Here is a 16,365-nt window from a genome sequence, read left to right on the forward strand (position 1 = left end):
CCCTTACCAATCATGGCCTCCTAATAATCCCCATGCATTGAATTGGCTCTCTCTCTCCTCTCCACCTACAGCTGGTGTGTACTGAGTGCAATGGCGCCGTGGATGCTGGACACTGGTGGTGGATGAGGAGAGACCCCTGATATGAGTGTAAAGCGCTTTGGGTGTACAGTAGTACATATGAAAGCATTATATAAATGCCACATTTATTCACTGTTTTGTGTTGTTGACAATTGCCCTATATAAAGAGACAAGATTTTTCTCACCTCTTCAAGATGGGAGAAAAAATGAAAATCAGTTTTCTTTGAATCACATTTATTTCTCGAATCAGCTTCCAGCAAACTAGCACACTGTACATATATATCACATAAAACAACCTTCAATAAGGATATCTCGAGTAAATCAGATGAGCTATTGCACAAACTCTCTTCATCTGTTTCTGAAGTATTTACTCTTCTTAATGGTGACGACAGAGGTTTGACTTGGGGAAGAAGTGAGAGAAGCAAGCATTTCAGTGCCAACTAAATCTGATTAAACCTTCATCATAATACAGTTTCTGCGGCCTCAGGCATTCATTGTCTTGCTAATTATACGAGTGAATCAGTCTAAACACATCCTGAAAGAGACTTATAAGAAAAGTGTAAGGAATGGAATCACGCATTCATCTGACAGAGAAACCTTACGAGATCCTGCAGGGAAACATCACACAGATACAGGCCAGAGACGCTCTTCATTCTGTCATCCTGATTGGCTGATCAGGATTTTGCGAGAGAAATCAGAGCTGTGATTGGTCAGAATATCTGGCAGAATAACTGACACATTTGGAGTGTTTCAGAACTGCAGCATCTGTAAATCTCAGATATGTTCCCTTGACATACAGCAATTTTCATCCCAATCATATCAAATCCAATGCAAATCAAATATTACTGAAAAGGTTTTGTTTTTTTCCCACAATTGGAGGTAGTCAGTACTTGAATATAATATTATCAAAATCTACACAATGAAACACACACACACTGTTATATGTGAATCTTCACAATATTGAACCGTCTGTCTTTAAGGCTCAGCAAGACTAAAGGGAAATATTTCTAGTTCTCTCCTGTATTATAATGCAAGCAATACAGATGTGTGTATTCAAATATCTACTGTGTGTGAGGGTTCATTTACAACCTATGAGCTGTTTTCTTACTAAACAGACAAACATGCAACAGTGAGATACGTGAGACAGGATACATGATGCGACTCTGCATGAACGATAGGGATATTCCATACAATATAAGACAGTGCAGAGCCAAGAAGTCTAGGAATTAAAGTTCTGGAGGAGATGGCGAAGGCTGAACGGCTGCATGCAGACAACTGGAATATCTGGAGAAAGTGGGACAAAAGGAGATTTTACAGAATACACTGATAAAATCATTCGTTTCTTAGCTATTTATGTGCGTGTTTGTGTTTGCTTACATTAAATGATTAACTGGCGGACACTCTCCTGTTGCATGATGTAGATTCGTGAAGCATCGTCTACCATGCTGCCACAGTGAACATCATTCCTGAAACACAGAAGCAGTCCGTGTAAAGCTCAAACATTTCAACATAACAACATAAACAAGCTAATTGGAACTAATCCCATCACTTACCTGTTATCATTAATGTCTGTGCTATTTCCTGAAAAGCATGAAGGAACAGAATAAAAGGTCACAACTGTTATTAGCTAAAACATACAGTGTCTATGAAAAGCTACTTCTGGCCTTTTAAACCTGCTCATCTGTAACATCAGAAGCCTGAGGTGAAGATTTTACAATAACAGGATCTCTGGGTAAATTGACACAAAACAAATCTACACTCTACAGATACACTTTATTTCAATGGTCCACTTTAGACATTCTGCTAACTATAAGTAACATGTCAACTAGCAGTCATTAGAGTATTAGTAGACTGTCTGCTTCATATCTGTGTAACAAGGTTTGTTGATACGAGAAGGAGGAGGCAGGAACCGGCAAATGTTAAATATAACTTCAATAATAAAATAAACAAAGAACAAAACAAAAGTAAAGCGGCAGCCCCTCACGGACGACTGCCACATAAACTAAAACAAAACCACAACATAAAGTCCCAGGCCTGGTTCTCTCTCGTCCTTCACTGTCGTCACTCCTCCTGTTATCCTTCCAGAGCTCTTCCGTGGGGCTCGAGGCCGGCGTGGCGCAGGAGACACTCATTAACCTTCGCTCCACCAGCCTCGCTCCGCTCCCACAGCTCTCGGCCCCACCCTGCTTGCCTGCTTTTGATGCTCCCCAACAGACATAAGACTGTAAGTAACTTCGCAACTACGTTAACTTATTCTACTAACCTGAACCCTAACAGTCTACTAATATTCTAATGACTGCTAGTTGACATGTAGTTGCAAAGTTACTTATAGTCAGTAGAATGTCTAAAGTGGACTATCAAAATAAAGTGTAACCCACTCTTAAAAATAAAGGTTCTTTATTGGCATCAATGGTTCCATGAAGAACTTTTTAGGGGGACATATAATGAAAATCTGACTTTTTCTGTGTTTAAGTGCTATAATCAGGTCCCTGGAACATCTACCAACCCAGAAAACATGAAAAAGGACAACCCAGTAACTTTGTTACTCAGATGTTACTCAGAACTCAGATTTCTCTCCCCTTGTGATGTAGGAAGTGAATCTTATTATAATATTACCGCACATTTTAACCCACTGCACAGCCATTTTGTTTTTGCAAAAGACAACAGTGTAACAGTTCTAATGCCATGGCAAAAGTTGGAGCAAAGCATGCTAACTGTTCTGTTATTGGCTGCACAGAAGAGCACTGAACACTATTTAAAGTCTTGTTAGCTTGGATAGCCTGAAGTTGACCCTGGCAAGATCTATTGCTAAAAAAGGAGAGTTTTAGTATGAGCAATATTTTTGGGGGAAAAAAATGAGACCATTTACAGCATTTGATATCAATCATAAATGTTAGCCTTGTGTGTATGGCTCTGTTTGGCAAACAGGTACACTGTGTGTAGTGGGCGTCCATACGGGTTTTGCACAAAAGATTAACATGACGACACATGCTAGTGGATGAGTTGAATCAACTCCACAACAACTACATAAATTTATCCACTAACCATTCAGAAACGTCCAGTTTCATTCTAAAAGTTGTAACTTCTTCCTGAGTCTCTCCATCAGTGTCGACTCCGGTTTGAACAATGTAAGGCTGAACACCGTTACTGACAATCCTCATTTTGGCTGCGTGAGATTCTCCAGCTTTGTTGTTGTTGAGCGATCAGAGACTTATATTACATCTTGTTAAAAGGATCATAATTTCCATTGCATGAAAGATTCTTTATAGTGGAAAAAAGTTCTTTAGACTATTCAAATGTTCTTCACTCTAAGGAAACAATGGTTCTTTTAGGAACTGTTCACTGAAAGATTCTTAAAACTCTTAAAACTCAAAAAAATCTCTCCCATGATATGGGAACTATGGCACTGTCGCATGAGAAATAGAGAGAGAAAGAGAGATGGACGTATTTATTTCAATCAGGGTTCCTCGTTCCTGGAGAGTCGCTTTCCTGCAGAGTTCAGCTCCAGACGTTCTCCAAGAGAAAAGAAGCTATTGCTATCAATGTTGGAGATTTTCAACTGGGCTAAATTAAAAATGGCACTTCATGACAAAAGGTTGCCAATCCCTGGTCTACACCTACACACGCATTTAGTTGACAGACACCTGTTCCATCTGTAACTTTATTTTCCCAGTTCATCTAAAATAAAATAAGTTTATTTCCAAATATCAAATTGATACTTGTGAATTACAAGTACGAGCACCAACAACATTTCCAGTGGAAAACTGTTGTTTTTGGTGCCGTCAAAGCACTCACACTTACCGTTCTCCACGTCGAGCGGACAGGAGCTCGGTATGTCTGTGGATCTCACAGTGCTGTATCCAACACTGAAATGAACAAAGGGCAGATAAGAGGAGGAGAAGACGAGAGACAGACAGGACCTGGACAGCGAGGACTCACGTGTTGGTTTTCTGAAGTGCAGTTTTCTCCTCCTGCAGGAAGAGGGCATTGCTGTAGGATGTGGCAGCGTTGGGATGCCGCAGAGGATAGCGCAGGCACATGGCGTCACGGATGCGCTCCACCTCCTGTTGGTAGCGTCGGCGGTCGTTCATGGCGCCCTGCTTAGCGTCCTTCAGTGCTGTCTCCAGCGCCCGAACCCGCTCAGCCGTAGAACGAAGACGCTTCTCCAGCTTCGGAAGCTCACACCGCAGATCTGCATTATCACGTACCAGCTGCACAAACATTTTCATCAGTAATTAGTATTATCATAAATTATAAATAAAGGGAAACAACATTATGAAATGCAGAAGCTTGTACTCTGTTCCTGGTCAAAGCTGAAAAACAGTGTACATCTGTGTATGTCTCTGTCTCTGCTGTGAACAATCATTTCTCTTCAGAAGACTTGGATTATGGATAATGGTTAAACTGGTAATCACGATTATTTTGCTCAAAATTATAATCAAGATTATTAATCACGATTATTCTATCAAAAAGGGTAATGTAGTTATGGCCATTTCTTTACTAACCTACACTTCACCCAGAAGGCCTGTAGGTGGCACACTGACTTCATTTAACCAATTATGATAACTTCGTTAGATGGTAAATCAATACAAAAACAAAACACATGGTTTTGGTGAGCGCTTTGTAATCTGTATTCACATTAGATTTTTAAAGCAACACAATACGTTTACAAGTGAGACAAACCACAGATTCAGATTCCCCTGCAAATTCGTAAAGCAAAGAACGATGCTCTTTGATGGGATATATATTAAAAAAAAAAATGTCCCCAGTGGCAACATCATTTTCAACTGATTAACATTATGAAAACTGGTAAAACCTTTAGGAACTTCAAAAGATAAAATGGTGAAACTCCTAATATTATTTCCAATAATTTCACATTATGTTCATTTTCCCGACTGAATTGTCACATTGCAAAAGTGCATTCTGCAAACATAAGGAGGAGATCCATGTTGCATTTGTTGAAATTCATCACTGAAGGTTTGATCATGGCAGATTTAGTCACACAAATAGTATGAGTGGCTTGTGAAGAAAAGGACAGGCTGTATGACACTTTCACTGAAGCAGAATTTCGCTGTGGAGATAGCTAAACTCCAGCGCACATGTTTGTTTTCAGATCATCAGCGCTTCTTCTGCATTTATTGCACAGATTAAGTCAGTAGACAGTATATCTTTTTGAGGGAAAAGCTGGGGGATTTAAGCTCTTCGCATCTGGCAACCACATGCATGACTGCTAGTGGAGGCTTGTTATCAATGCAAGATAATGCAAATCACAAAGAAAAAACACATTTTCAGGATAAATAGCGAGTGGGCCAATATCATGACGATTATTTGTAATCAATCGAGACAAGCAGATATCATTATCGTGATTAAAATACAATTAATCGTGTAGCCCTAATACGGATTACTTTTACAGCCTCTTTAGGAGCTTTTTGAAACTTGGAGCATATAATTTTTGTCCATCTATTGAAAGTTCACGCACTCAAGTTATTACAATAATCTTCATTTGTGTTCTGAATATAAATGAAAGTCTAATGGGTTTGGAAAGTCTTATGAGTAACTGATGACAGGATTTTTAATTTTTGGGTGAACTAACACTTTTAATTTCATGGCTTGTTGGGTATGCACTACTTGTACACATTATTTGTATTATTTAGAGTAACAAAAATATATATATATATATTATTTTAGAATTTAAGCATGGAAATATCAAACAATACATGAATCACGTCTGAAAAGGTGTAGTTATTAATGTTTTAATATTGTGATTCATATAAATACAACAGTTCTCATTTATGAAACACAAGCAGGAAAAAAGGTAAATCGATTTTTATGAAAACTGTCACTTCTAACTGAATGCAAAAATTTATGTTAAGGCCCTGATATACTTAAAGCAAAATTACATGACTGGGGAGCTGAATTGCAGAGCTGGTGCAAACATCCACATTACTATGATCAGATGCTTTCTGAACTGCTGTTTTCTACACAACAGATAGATTTACATATTCATGTAAATGTGGGTGGCATCAAGATGTTTGCTAACAGTATAATCGTGCAGCGGTATTTCAAACTTCTTTTTACCCCTAAGCGAAAAACAAAAAAGAATTTGCCGAGAAAATATTGAGGCCTTAAGAAATAATTTACAGAAATGTATTCTGAAAGTCTGTCCTGACCTGTTTATGAACCTTTGTAAGCTGATCCAGGTAGTTTTCAAGAAAGGAAATCTTCTGGTTCTGAGTGTTAGACCCCCCACTATCATCAGGTCCAATTTCTGTATTCTGTGTAAATAAACATGTCAGAAAGACACAACAGTGGAACATTTGTGAAGCAAAATATCCATGTTCACATGTGGAACTGATTTATTTTTTTAACCCGAGTCGTGAGGTCTTGAACGAACAGCTTGCGCAGGTTGTGGAGGGTCTGGAGTTCCCGAGCCTGAGATCAGAATCAGAGAAGAAGAATCAGAATCAGAATCAGAAAGAGCTTTATTGCCAGGTATGTTGTTTACACATACTAGGAATTTGTTTTAGTGACAGAAGCTCCACAGTGCAACAGAGTAAGAGCGACAAGACAAGACACATAATAAAAAGAATAAAATAATAATATACAAATTTACAAGATAGACAAAGTGCAAAAAAAGCAAAAGACAATATATATTATAGACAATTGTATGTACAATTATGTGTGCAAATTGAGATATAAATAAGTGTTTTAAGTAAATAATGTGTAATAGTGTTATGTGTTCCGTGTTTGTCAAGTGTTCATGAGATGGATTGCTTGAGGGAAGAAACTGTTCCTGTGTCTGGTCGTTCTGGTGCTCAGGGCTCTGTAGCGTCGACCGGATGGCAACAGTTCAAAGAGGGAGTGTGCTGGATGTGAGGGGTCCAGAGTGATCTTCTTTGCCCTTTTTCTCACTCTGGATAAGTACAGTTCTTGGAGAGTGGGGAGGGTTGTGCCAATGATTCGCTCAGCAGACCGGACTACCCTCTGTAGTCTTCTGAGGTCAGATTTGGTAGCTGAGCTGAACCAGACGGTAATTGAAGTGCAGAGGATGGATTCGATGATGGCAGAGTAGAACTGTTTCAGCAGCTCCTGTGGTAGGTTGAACTTCCTCAGCTGGCGAAGGAAGTACAACCTCTGCTAGGCCTTTGGACTCGATGTAGTTGACCCACTTCAGGTCCTGGGAGATGGTGGTGCCCAGGAACCTGAATGACTCCACTGCTGCCACAGTGCTGTTCATGATTGTGAGTGGGGGAAGAGCAGGGGGGTTTCTCCTGAAGTCCACGGTCATCTCCACTGTCTTGAGCGTGTTGAGCTCCAGGTTGTTAAGACTGCACCAGACAGCCAGCTGTTCAACCTCCAGTCTGTAAGCAGACTCGTCACCGTCCTGGATGAGGCCGATCAGTGTGGTGTCATCCGCAAACTTCAGGAGCTTGACAGAGGGGTCTTTAGAGGTGCAGTTGTTTGTGTAGAGGGAGAAGAGCAGTGGGGAGAGAACACAGTCCTGAGGGGCGCCGGTGCTGATGGTGAGGGTGCTGGATGAGAATTTTCCCAGCCTCACTAGCTGCTGCCTGTCTGTCAGTGGATCACCAGCTTCCTGACAGACAGGCAGCAGCTAGTGAGGCTGGGAAAATTCTCATCCAGCACCCTCACCATCAGCACCGGCGCCCCTCAGGACTGTGTTCACAGGTGGGCACGGAGAGCTGAGTTAGTTTAGGCTGGAGGAGTGATGGGACGATGGTGTTAAAAGCAGAGCTGAAGTCCACAAACAGGATCCTCACATAAGTCCCTGGTCTGTCCAGATGCTGGAGAACATAATGCAGTCCCATATTGACTGCATCATCCACAGACCTGTTTGCTCGGTAAGCAAACTGCAGGGGGTCCAGTAAGGGTCGAGTGATGTCCTTCAGAAAAGCCAGAACCAGTCTTTCAAATGACTTCATGGCCACAGACATTAGAGCCACAGGTCTGTAGTCATTTAGTCCAGTAATTTTGGGTTCCTTTGGGACGGGGATGATGGTGGAGCGTTTGAAGCATGAGGGGACTTCGCACAGCTCCAGTGATCTGTTGAAGATCTGTGTGAAGATGGGGGCCAGCTGGTCAGCGCAGGTTTTCAGACAGGCTGGTGAAACGCTGTCTGGGCCTGGTGCCTTTCTTCTCTTGTTCTTTCTGAAGACCTGGCGCACGTCATCTTCACTGAACTGAATTGCAGGTGTGGGGGAGAGGGGGGTTGATGGAGGTGTGAATGGTGATTTTTCAAACCTGCAATAAAACCCATTCAGATCGTCTGCCAGTTGTTGATTCTCCACAGAGCTGGGGGATGGTGTCTTGTAGTTGGTGATAACTTTCAGACCTTTCCACACTGAAGCTGTGTCATTAGAAGAGAACTGATTCTGAAGCTTATCAGAATAATTCCTCTTTGCCACTCTGATCTCCTTTTCCAGTGGGTATTTGGCCTGTTTGTACAAGACTCTGTCCCCTTTTCTGCGAGCATCTTCTTTGGCCTGACGGAGCTGGCTTAGTTTTGCAGTGAACCAGGGTTTGTCGTTGTTGTAAGATAAATGAGTCTTTGTAGGAATGCACAGATCCTCACAGAAACTGATATATGATGTAACAGTCTCTGTGAGCTCGTCCAGATCGGTGGCAGCAGCTTCAAAAACACTCCAATCAGTCCATTCGAAACAGGCTTGTAAAGCCCGCTCTGTTTCGGTGGTCCATCTCTTTACAGTCTTTGCTACAGGTTTAGCTGATTTCAGTTTCTGCCTGTAGGTTGGTATGAGATGAACTAAACAGTGATCAGAGAGCCCCAAAGCTGCCCGTGGGACAGAGTGATATGCATCCTTTATTGCTGTGTAACAATGGTCGAGTATATTACTGTCTCTGGTGGGACAGGTAACATGCTGTCTGTATTTGGGCAGTTCACGTGAGAGAATCGCTTTATTAAAGTCCCCAAGAATGATAAGAACAGAGTCCGGGTGTTGTTGCTCGCTCTCTGTGATCATATCAGCGAGTATCTGTAAAGCCGAGCTCACGTGCGGAGGAATGTAGACGCTCACCAGAATGAACGAGCAAAACTCCCGCGGCGAATAGAATGGTTTGCAGTTAATGAAGAGTGTTTCAAGATCTGGACAGCACATCTTCTTTAACACCGTTACATCTGAACACCACCTTTCGTTGATGTAAAAGCACGTCCCGCCGCCCCGCGATTTCCCCGTTGATTCTGCGTCGCGATCTGATCTAAACAGCTGAAAGCCCGGCAGACTTAACACGCTGTCCGGAATGGCGTCGTTCAGCCAGGTTTCCTGAAGCACAGAGCAGCCGAGTTCGAGAAATCCTTATTTGTCCGGGAGAGCAGAAGGAGTTTGTCCGTTTTGTTGGGCAGAGAGCGGCGATTCGCCAGATGGATGCTAGGCAGCGGTGTTCTTAATCCGCGCTGTCTGAGCTTCACGAGGGCGCCGGCGTGTCTAAACAGCGCTGCCGCTCCGCCAACTACAACATTCAACAAAACGTCTGAATAATCGAAATCCGGTAAAAGATTTTGTGGTGTGTACTGCCGAATGTTCAGCAGTTCATCCCTGGTAAAACTGATGGTGTTTGAAAAACAGAAAACAGGAAAAACTAACAAAAACAGAACAAACACTGAAGAGCTAAGCACTGTGGCTGCCATGCGTGGCGCCATCTTGATCTTAATATATAGATAGAGAGAGATAGAGAGAGAAGCAGCCACATGAGACCACAAACAACTAGATGAAAGTGAAATATCCATTTTGGTTATTAACACATTCTTTTTCAGGACATAGCCCTAAAGATGATTAACTTCTAAAGAAGATGAGATGATTTCTGAGTATCGCCACTCATGTTAACATGCCTAAAGTTTATAAAGTCATATTAAACTGTCACTATCTGTTATTTATCATTATTTTAAATAAAACGAGGACATGTACTTATTCAGTCGGGTCTGCTTATGCATATTTGCGATCACAGGTCTGCACTAAACAACTCCAGTAGAGCTCTCAGTCCAAAAGTGTGCACATTTAGAAAAATATTGATGCATTCTCATATGTTTCTGTCACATTTCTTAAGGAGGTGTGAGCATCTCACTGTACTGTTATCCTTTCAGCCAGAGCAGCAGAGGGAGCTCATGGACAGAAAACATCTCAGGTTACGTATGTGACCATGGTTCCCTAAGAACAGGGAACGAGACTCTGCGTTTCAATACGCTATGGGGAACGTCACATGTGAACCGATGTCTGAAAGCCAAGTATCAAACCACTCCAATCCTATTGGCCGGCGACAGCCTATGACATCATCATAGCGCCACCCGGAAGTATATAAGGAGCGCCTAGAGAATCAGTCAGTATCTTATCGTCTTGAGGGACTGTTCAGCAGGCAGCCCCAAAGCATGGCAGGGCAACGCAGAGTCTCGTTCCCTGTTCTCAGGGAACCATGGTTACATACGTAACCTGAGACGTTTCACTCAACTCTGCGTTTCAGTACGCTATGGGGAATGATATACCCACGCCGCCATGCTTAAGGAGAGTGCATGCCATAAGATGGTTAGACAAACGTCAAGCAGTTTCGAAAGAAATGCCAGATAGCAACTCACCCTCGGGTCACACAAAGGCTGTCTGTGACAGCATTCCCTACGGCCAACAGCCCAAGCTGAACCTCAAAGAGGCCTTCCGTAGAAAGCCTACCAAGGCTGCTCCCTACCTGCTCCAAGGCTTCTGGGACCAAATCTTCAGAGGAAAGAAGGTCCCTTTAAGGGAATGTGGCCAGGGAACCGAAAGGAACCCCGGCCAGCCACTAGAAGGGGAAACGTAGTCACCCCAATGCCACCAGGGAGGCCGACCTAGTCTGACGAAGGACAAACTTAGTCTTGGCCAACCCTGTCTGAATACAGAATCTCAACAACGCATTCTTCAGAGAAGACAGCAAGTAAGAGCGACTGCAAAAAGGCAGTAAGCAACTCAAACCCACACGTAGAGACAGGCATCCTGGAGAGCAGAACTCAGCTGAATGCTATGAACCCTGTGCTGAACCCTAGAGAACGGAAGCCAAAAAATTAGCATTGTAACTCAAACTTGAATGTAAATTCAAGGCGCTCAGGGGAAAGACAAATTTATAGCATAAATAAAGTTCTAGATAGTGGGGCCTAGCATACACTGCATACACTTATCTACACAAAGATAAGGGCCTACCACCTGAGAGAACAGCACCAGGGAGGTTAATAACAGCCTGCTACCTTAGCTGTTAACCTCAGCCATTGCACCTATATAAACAAAGGGAAATGGGCATACGGCCTAACAACTCCCTCAGGAGGAGGCCAGAACTAGGAACTATACAACCTAACAAGGGATAGTAAATTACAGAAGGTGATATAAAACAATAAACACCTAACCTAGTCCTAGCCTGGGCCCCTAAGCTGTAGGCCTACAGGCCACACGCATAGCAATGCCTGGGCTTCACCTCTGAATCTCCATAGATAAGAGTAAATAAAGCGAAGCTCAACAAGCAAACAATGTCAGGCGGCCGATTAAGGCCGACCTAGACATAGATACTAACTGAAGTGACGAGTGCTAACTCAAACTTACTCTAACAAGCACCAGAAGAGAAGCTACTCTAAACAACAGGTGGCTGAGAGGCGGCCATTTTGTGGCCTGCACAAATATCGTTCTAGCCAACCTATCAAAGAACCAAAAAACCCCTCTTACTTTTTCAGATTACATACTCAGGAAAAAATATACAGGAACACAAGGTCAACATATTTAGAAACATAAATATAGACCCAGCTCACCTTCCTGCGGCTCGAAGACAGAAGACTCCTCATTTTCCACATGAAAGGATGGAATCTAGGGTTCTTTTAAGTCTAAAAGATCTTCTCATTATCAAACCGGAAAAGCGGGCCTACAGAAAATAATCACCATGGGCCCAGCCATCAGTCCGATTATAAAAAGCACCTGAGCATGTTATATTTCTAAAATATATACATGTATATGTGTATATATATATATATATATATATATATATATATATATATATATATATATATATATATGTATAAGAGGCAGAAGAAGAAGAGGAGAGGGTAGATGTAAATCGCCCTTGTAGCTGGGGGATCGATCACAAATACCACTGGTGTATATAATCTATCATCCATCTATATCTTGCTTCTTCCCCCTTCTGTCTGCCCTGTCTGGGCAAGGGTTTTTCCATTCCCTCCCGATTTCAAACATGGAGATCAGGAAGGAATGGAAAGCTTACGGGAGCTGCAGAGCTATGGACAGAAAGGAACCGCTCGTCGAGCCGTCCACATGCGGCCCCTTTCTTAATGCACCCTCATGGCAGCTGCAGCCTGCCAGAAGCGCGTCCCACAGACTCCAGCAGCTCTGCATATACCACAGCTAGAAGAGCGCTCGCCGCTGGACGCGATGACGTTAACCCTCTGGAGTCTGAGGCTGATTTGGGGCTTGGAGAAGTTTTGACATGCCCTGACATTTGTGCTTTTTTCAGTTGTTCATAAACATATAAATGACAAAAGTGTCATTACACTGTATTCAGCACAAACTAGGCTACAATAATATGTGAGGAACATGCATGTACATGTTTGTATTTTTGAAGGAATAATGTTTATGCGTGGCTATTGAAAAAACAAAAAACTTAAGTCACTGAAATAAGGCCAAAAAAAGTATATTAAATCTGTGTTCACAAGACTTTTGGGTATTGGAGGTTGTAGACTAGAGTTTTTGCTTCAGAATTATGTAAAAATTATGCTGCCTACTCCTTCATATAAAACAATATATTGATTTAGTTTTTGTAAGACACTTTTTGTCAAGAAACACAGTATGCGTGGAGGCGTGAATCTGCATGAATAATGGGCCATTTACACTTGAGAAAACAAAAGAATCACATAATAATGACCTGAAATGACTTCCATATTAATGAGGCCTTTCAGTCAGGTAGGCTGTGAAAAAAACCCTCTGTAATAATGTCTCAGCTCATCATAAACAGCAATACTGTGAAATATTATTACAATTTAAAATAATGGTATTCTATTATATTCTTTAAAATATAATGTATTTCTGTGATGCAAAGTGTCTGAACAATTATGTTACCTCTATGGCATTTCATATAGGCTTTTAGCTTAAAAGCATGCACATTTGGAGAAATATTGATGGATTCTTATATATTTATGTCAATTTTCTATACTGAGAAGTAATATTTATTGTCATCACTATGAGTGCTGGATACTGTTTTTTTCAATTCATACTTGCAGCCGGAGGGCGTTCTCTGTACACCTTTAGTCCACAAATTATTCTAAAGAAGAAGAGGACATTTCAGGAATGGTGTTTTTATTCCATACTTGCAGCCGGAGGGCGCTCTCTGTACACCTTTAGGCCACAAATTCATATAAAGAAGAAAAGGAACTAGGAACTAACTGCATGTCTTCTAGAGATCGCTAACCATTGCTTTAACATCTACACTTTTAACGTTTAACAAATAAACACTTTTCAAGACAATAAATACACGATTGAGACGATGAATGCATGTATTGCCTCTGAATTTGCGTCTGAATAGCGCTGGCTCCGTGGGCGTGGCCGCATTAGCGGATAATGAGCTGAATCACGGACGTCTGACATGGCTCTCTTTTCATACAGATTACATAAACACAGAATGTTTGTTTTCGATTTGCCTTGCACGATTTAAAACCTGACATTTCAACATTTCTTTAGACGTAAGTGTCATTTTTTTTGTCATTAGTATTCATAAGTTACAGTTCATTTTCTGAGAACTATCAGATTGGACTTCGTTCAGAGGGAGAGGAGAGATCACGCATCATGTTAGTTTTCTTTATTTTAAAAAAAGCACAACATTGTGTTTTTACTCTGAGTGTACACAAATAAAAGAAGACATTCTATAGTTTCAATTGATATATTACTTATGTCTCTATGACAAGAAATGAAGGAGTATTTTAAGTCTGTTTTGTTGCAATGTGAAAAAAAACCTGCAAAACGCACCGGCGCGTTTTCAGACCTCAGGGAGTTAAACACGGACGTCATCGTCATCCAACAACTCATCCTCATCAGCCCCAGGGGGCTGAGAGAGAATACAGCTCTCTCAAACTTCCCAACGGGCTCACCTGCAAGCCCTATGATTGCAGCCGCCATTTTGCCTCAGCACAAATGGGGCCAGAAACACCAGGCGCAGATGCGGACACCTCTTCCTTCGGGAAGAGTGTCAAACGGAAACGAAGCGTCCCGATAGGGAGACGCTCACAGTAAATAACAGAAAAACACAGACAGCGCCCTCAAGCACTATCTATGCGCGCTCCTCTCCCAGACAAAAAATGCCCAGAAATATGTATATCAAGTGTCAAAAACTGGGACACGGATAAACACACTCTCTTGAAATGTTTGTAAGGCATAATATAAGATTCCCTTACCAGATTCGATATAATCGCGATCAAACAAAACAGTCCCGAAAGACAAAAAGATACTGACTGATTCTTCAGGTGCTCCTTATATACTTCCGGGTCGCACTATGATGATGTCATAGGCTGTTGCCGGCCAATAGGATTGGAGTGGTTTGATACTTGGCTTTCAGACATCGGTTCACGTGTGACGTTCCCCATAGCGTACTGAAACGCAGAGTTAAGTTCCCTTTCAAAAGGGAACCACAGTTATGATGTCATTTATGACATATGCGGATGTAGTGCCAAATATGGAAGTCTGGTATCAACAGGAACACAGTGAAGAGACAGACGTATTGACATAAAATATGAAACTAAAAAATTACTTCATTATGAGAATAAGTGATTTGTTCTCCAAGCACTTCTGTTATTTTAGTAATGTGTATTTATGGTTCCAATGGTTAACGTGTAGCCTCATGTACAAATCTATAAATAATATATTTCTGCCTGTGATAATGTGATTAGCTTTTATCAAACACTCTAAAATTACATCATCATGGTGCACAAATTCAGATGAGAATGATGTAAAACAAAAAAGGAGTTTGTATGTGAAACGTACAACAGTCTCCTCAAGGCCCTTGAGATCCTGTTTGGACTGCTCGTGTCTCTCCTGCTGAAACCTGTTGAGAAAACTCACAAACTTTAACACGCATTAAACATTCATTGCACACTCTAGCATCCATTAAAGAGGACCTATTATGCCCTTTTACAAAGTCTTGATGTTTTGGTCTCTATTAGAACAGGTTTTCCTGCTTGAATTTTGATTATTTTCCTCATATTCTCCATTGTTGCAGCTCCTCTCTTCCCAGTCTGTCAGTAACGCTCTGTTTAGTTCCTGTCTATTTGACGCCCCTCCTTCTGAAATCACAATGTGCTCTGATTGGTCGGCTGGAGCAGTGTGTTGTGATTGGTGTTTGGGAAATGTCCGGCCCCTTACCATAACCACCAGCGTCCACACACTACTAAATAACTCAACCAGGCCCCGCCCCTTTATTCTGCATATTAATTATTTAAATGTGGAATATTGTGAAGAAAACTGAAGATGGAGGTGTTTCAGCGAGTTCAGAAACACTGACACTGATATAGAGAAGAACTCCCGCTGGAGGGACTTTAAAACTTTACACAATAGGTCCTCTTTAACACTCACAACATGATCAAACAAACAGTTGCTTTACAATCTCAGTGTGTTTGTGCAATAGCAGAAAAACGTACGACAGCTGCTCCAGACAGGCGCTCTTGGTGTCGTCCTGCATTTTCAGCTCTAGAGCCTGATTCTTACTGTAAGACACGTTGTGACACCATCAGCACCTCATTTACAACATTCAGTGATTATAATGCATTGTGTAATGCTATCAAAAGGCACTCATGCTCATCTATACAGGAATAGTGTTATAGAACTGAGACTGACTCGGTAAGGTCGTCAATGAGTCGCTGTTTCTCATTAATCTCATCCCGCAGATGGCTGAGCTGCTTCTGACGAGACTCTGCATGAAGAACTGGACGACCAGTGGACTTCTACACAAACACACACAAATAAACACAACTCATGTGACAACAGTCCAATAATATTTCACATACCTTCCTAGTGTCCATGTGCTTGAATGCTGTTAAGTGACTTATTTTGAATAATAACCACATCACAACATCTCTTTTATTATAACATGTACAGTATTTGTTCCTTACACTAGTCACAGGACTGTTCATGTATTAAATACTAGACCCATGTATGTCTGACTTACTTTCCCATCAGCCTCCCTGTCAGCCTTCTCTCCTCCATCCAGATCTGCCACATGACTCTCTGATATAAACATATATATAGA

At 41.6% G+C, this 16,365-nt stretch overlaps 2 protein-coding genes across 3 annotated transcripts in view; both read right to left on the reverse strand.

The window, feature by feature from the left end:
- Positions 1–295: 295 nt before the first annotated feature.
- Positions 296–6,395, reverse strand: LOC125269700 (kinesin heavy chain-like). Its single transcript, XM_048192646.1, has 6 exons — positions 6,249–6,395; positions 4,018–4,289; positions 3,880–3,944; positions 1,632–1,659; positions 1,456–1,544; positions 296–1,362 (listed from the first exon to the last, which is right to left on the reverse strand). The coding sequence occupies exons 1-5, from the start codon at positions 6,393–6,395 to the stop codon at positions 1,457–1,459; spliced, it is 600 nt and encodes a 199-aa protein (XP_048048603.1). The 3' UTR covers positions 296–1,362; position 1,456.
- Positions 6,396–6,402: 7 nt separating this feature from the next.
- Positions 6,403–16,365, reverse strand: part of kif5aa (kinesin family member 5A, a) — a 52,487-nt gene continuing 42,524 nt past the window's right edge. The window contains exons 18-22 of one of the 2 annotated variants that reach the window (XM_048192644.1): positions 16,285–16,343; positions 15,954–16,060; positions 15,758–15,823; positions 15,105–15,165; positions 6,403–6,510 (exon numbers count right to left, since the gene is read on the reverse strand). In XM_048192644.1, the coding sequence (XP_048048601.1) occupies positions 6,418–6,510; positions 15,105–15,165; positions 15,758–15,823; positions 15,954–16,060; positions 16,285–16,343 (386 nt within the window). In that variant the 3' untranslated portion in view covers positions 6,403–6,417. The remainder of the gene's footprint in view (positions 6,511–15,104; positions 15,166–15,757; positions 15,824–15,953; positions 16,061–16,284; positions 16,344–16,365) is intronic. The other variant, XM_048192645.1, reaches the window with a different exon arrangement.

This window comes from Megalobrama amblycephala, linkage group LG6, assembly GCF_018812025.1.
Source record: "Megalobrama amblycephala isolate DHTTF-2021 linkage group LG6, ASM1881202v1, whole genome shotgun sequence".
Lineage (NCBI taxonomy): Eukaryota > Metazoa > Chordata > Actinopteri > Cypriniformes > Xenocyprididae > Megalobrama > Megalobrama amblycephala.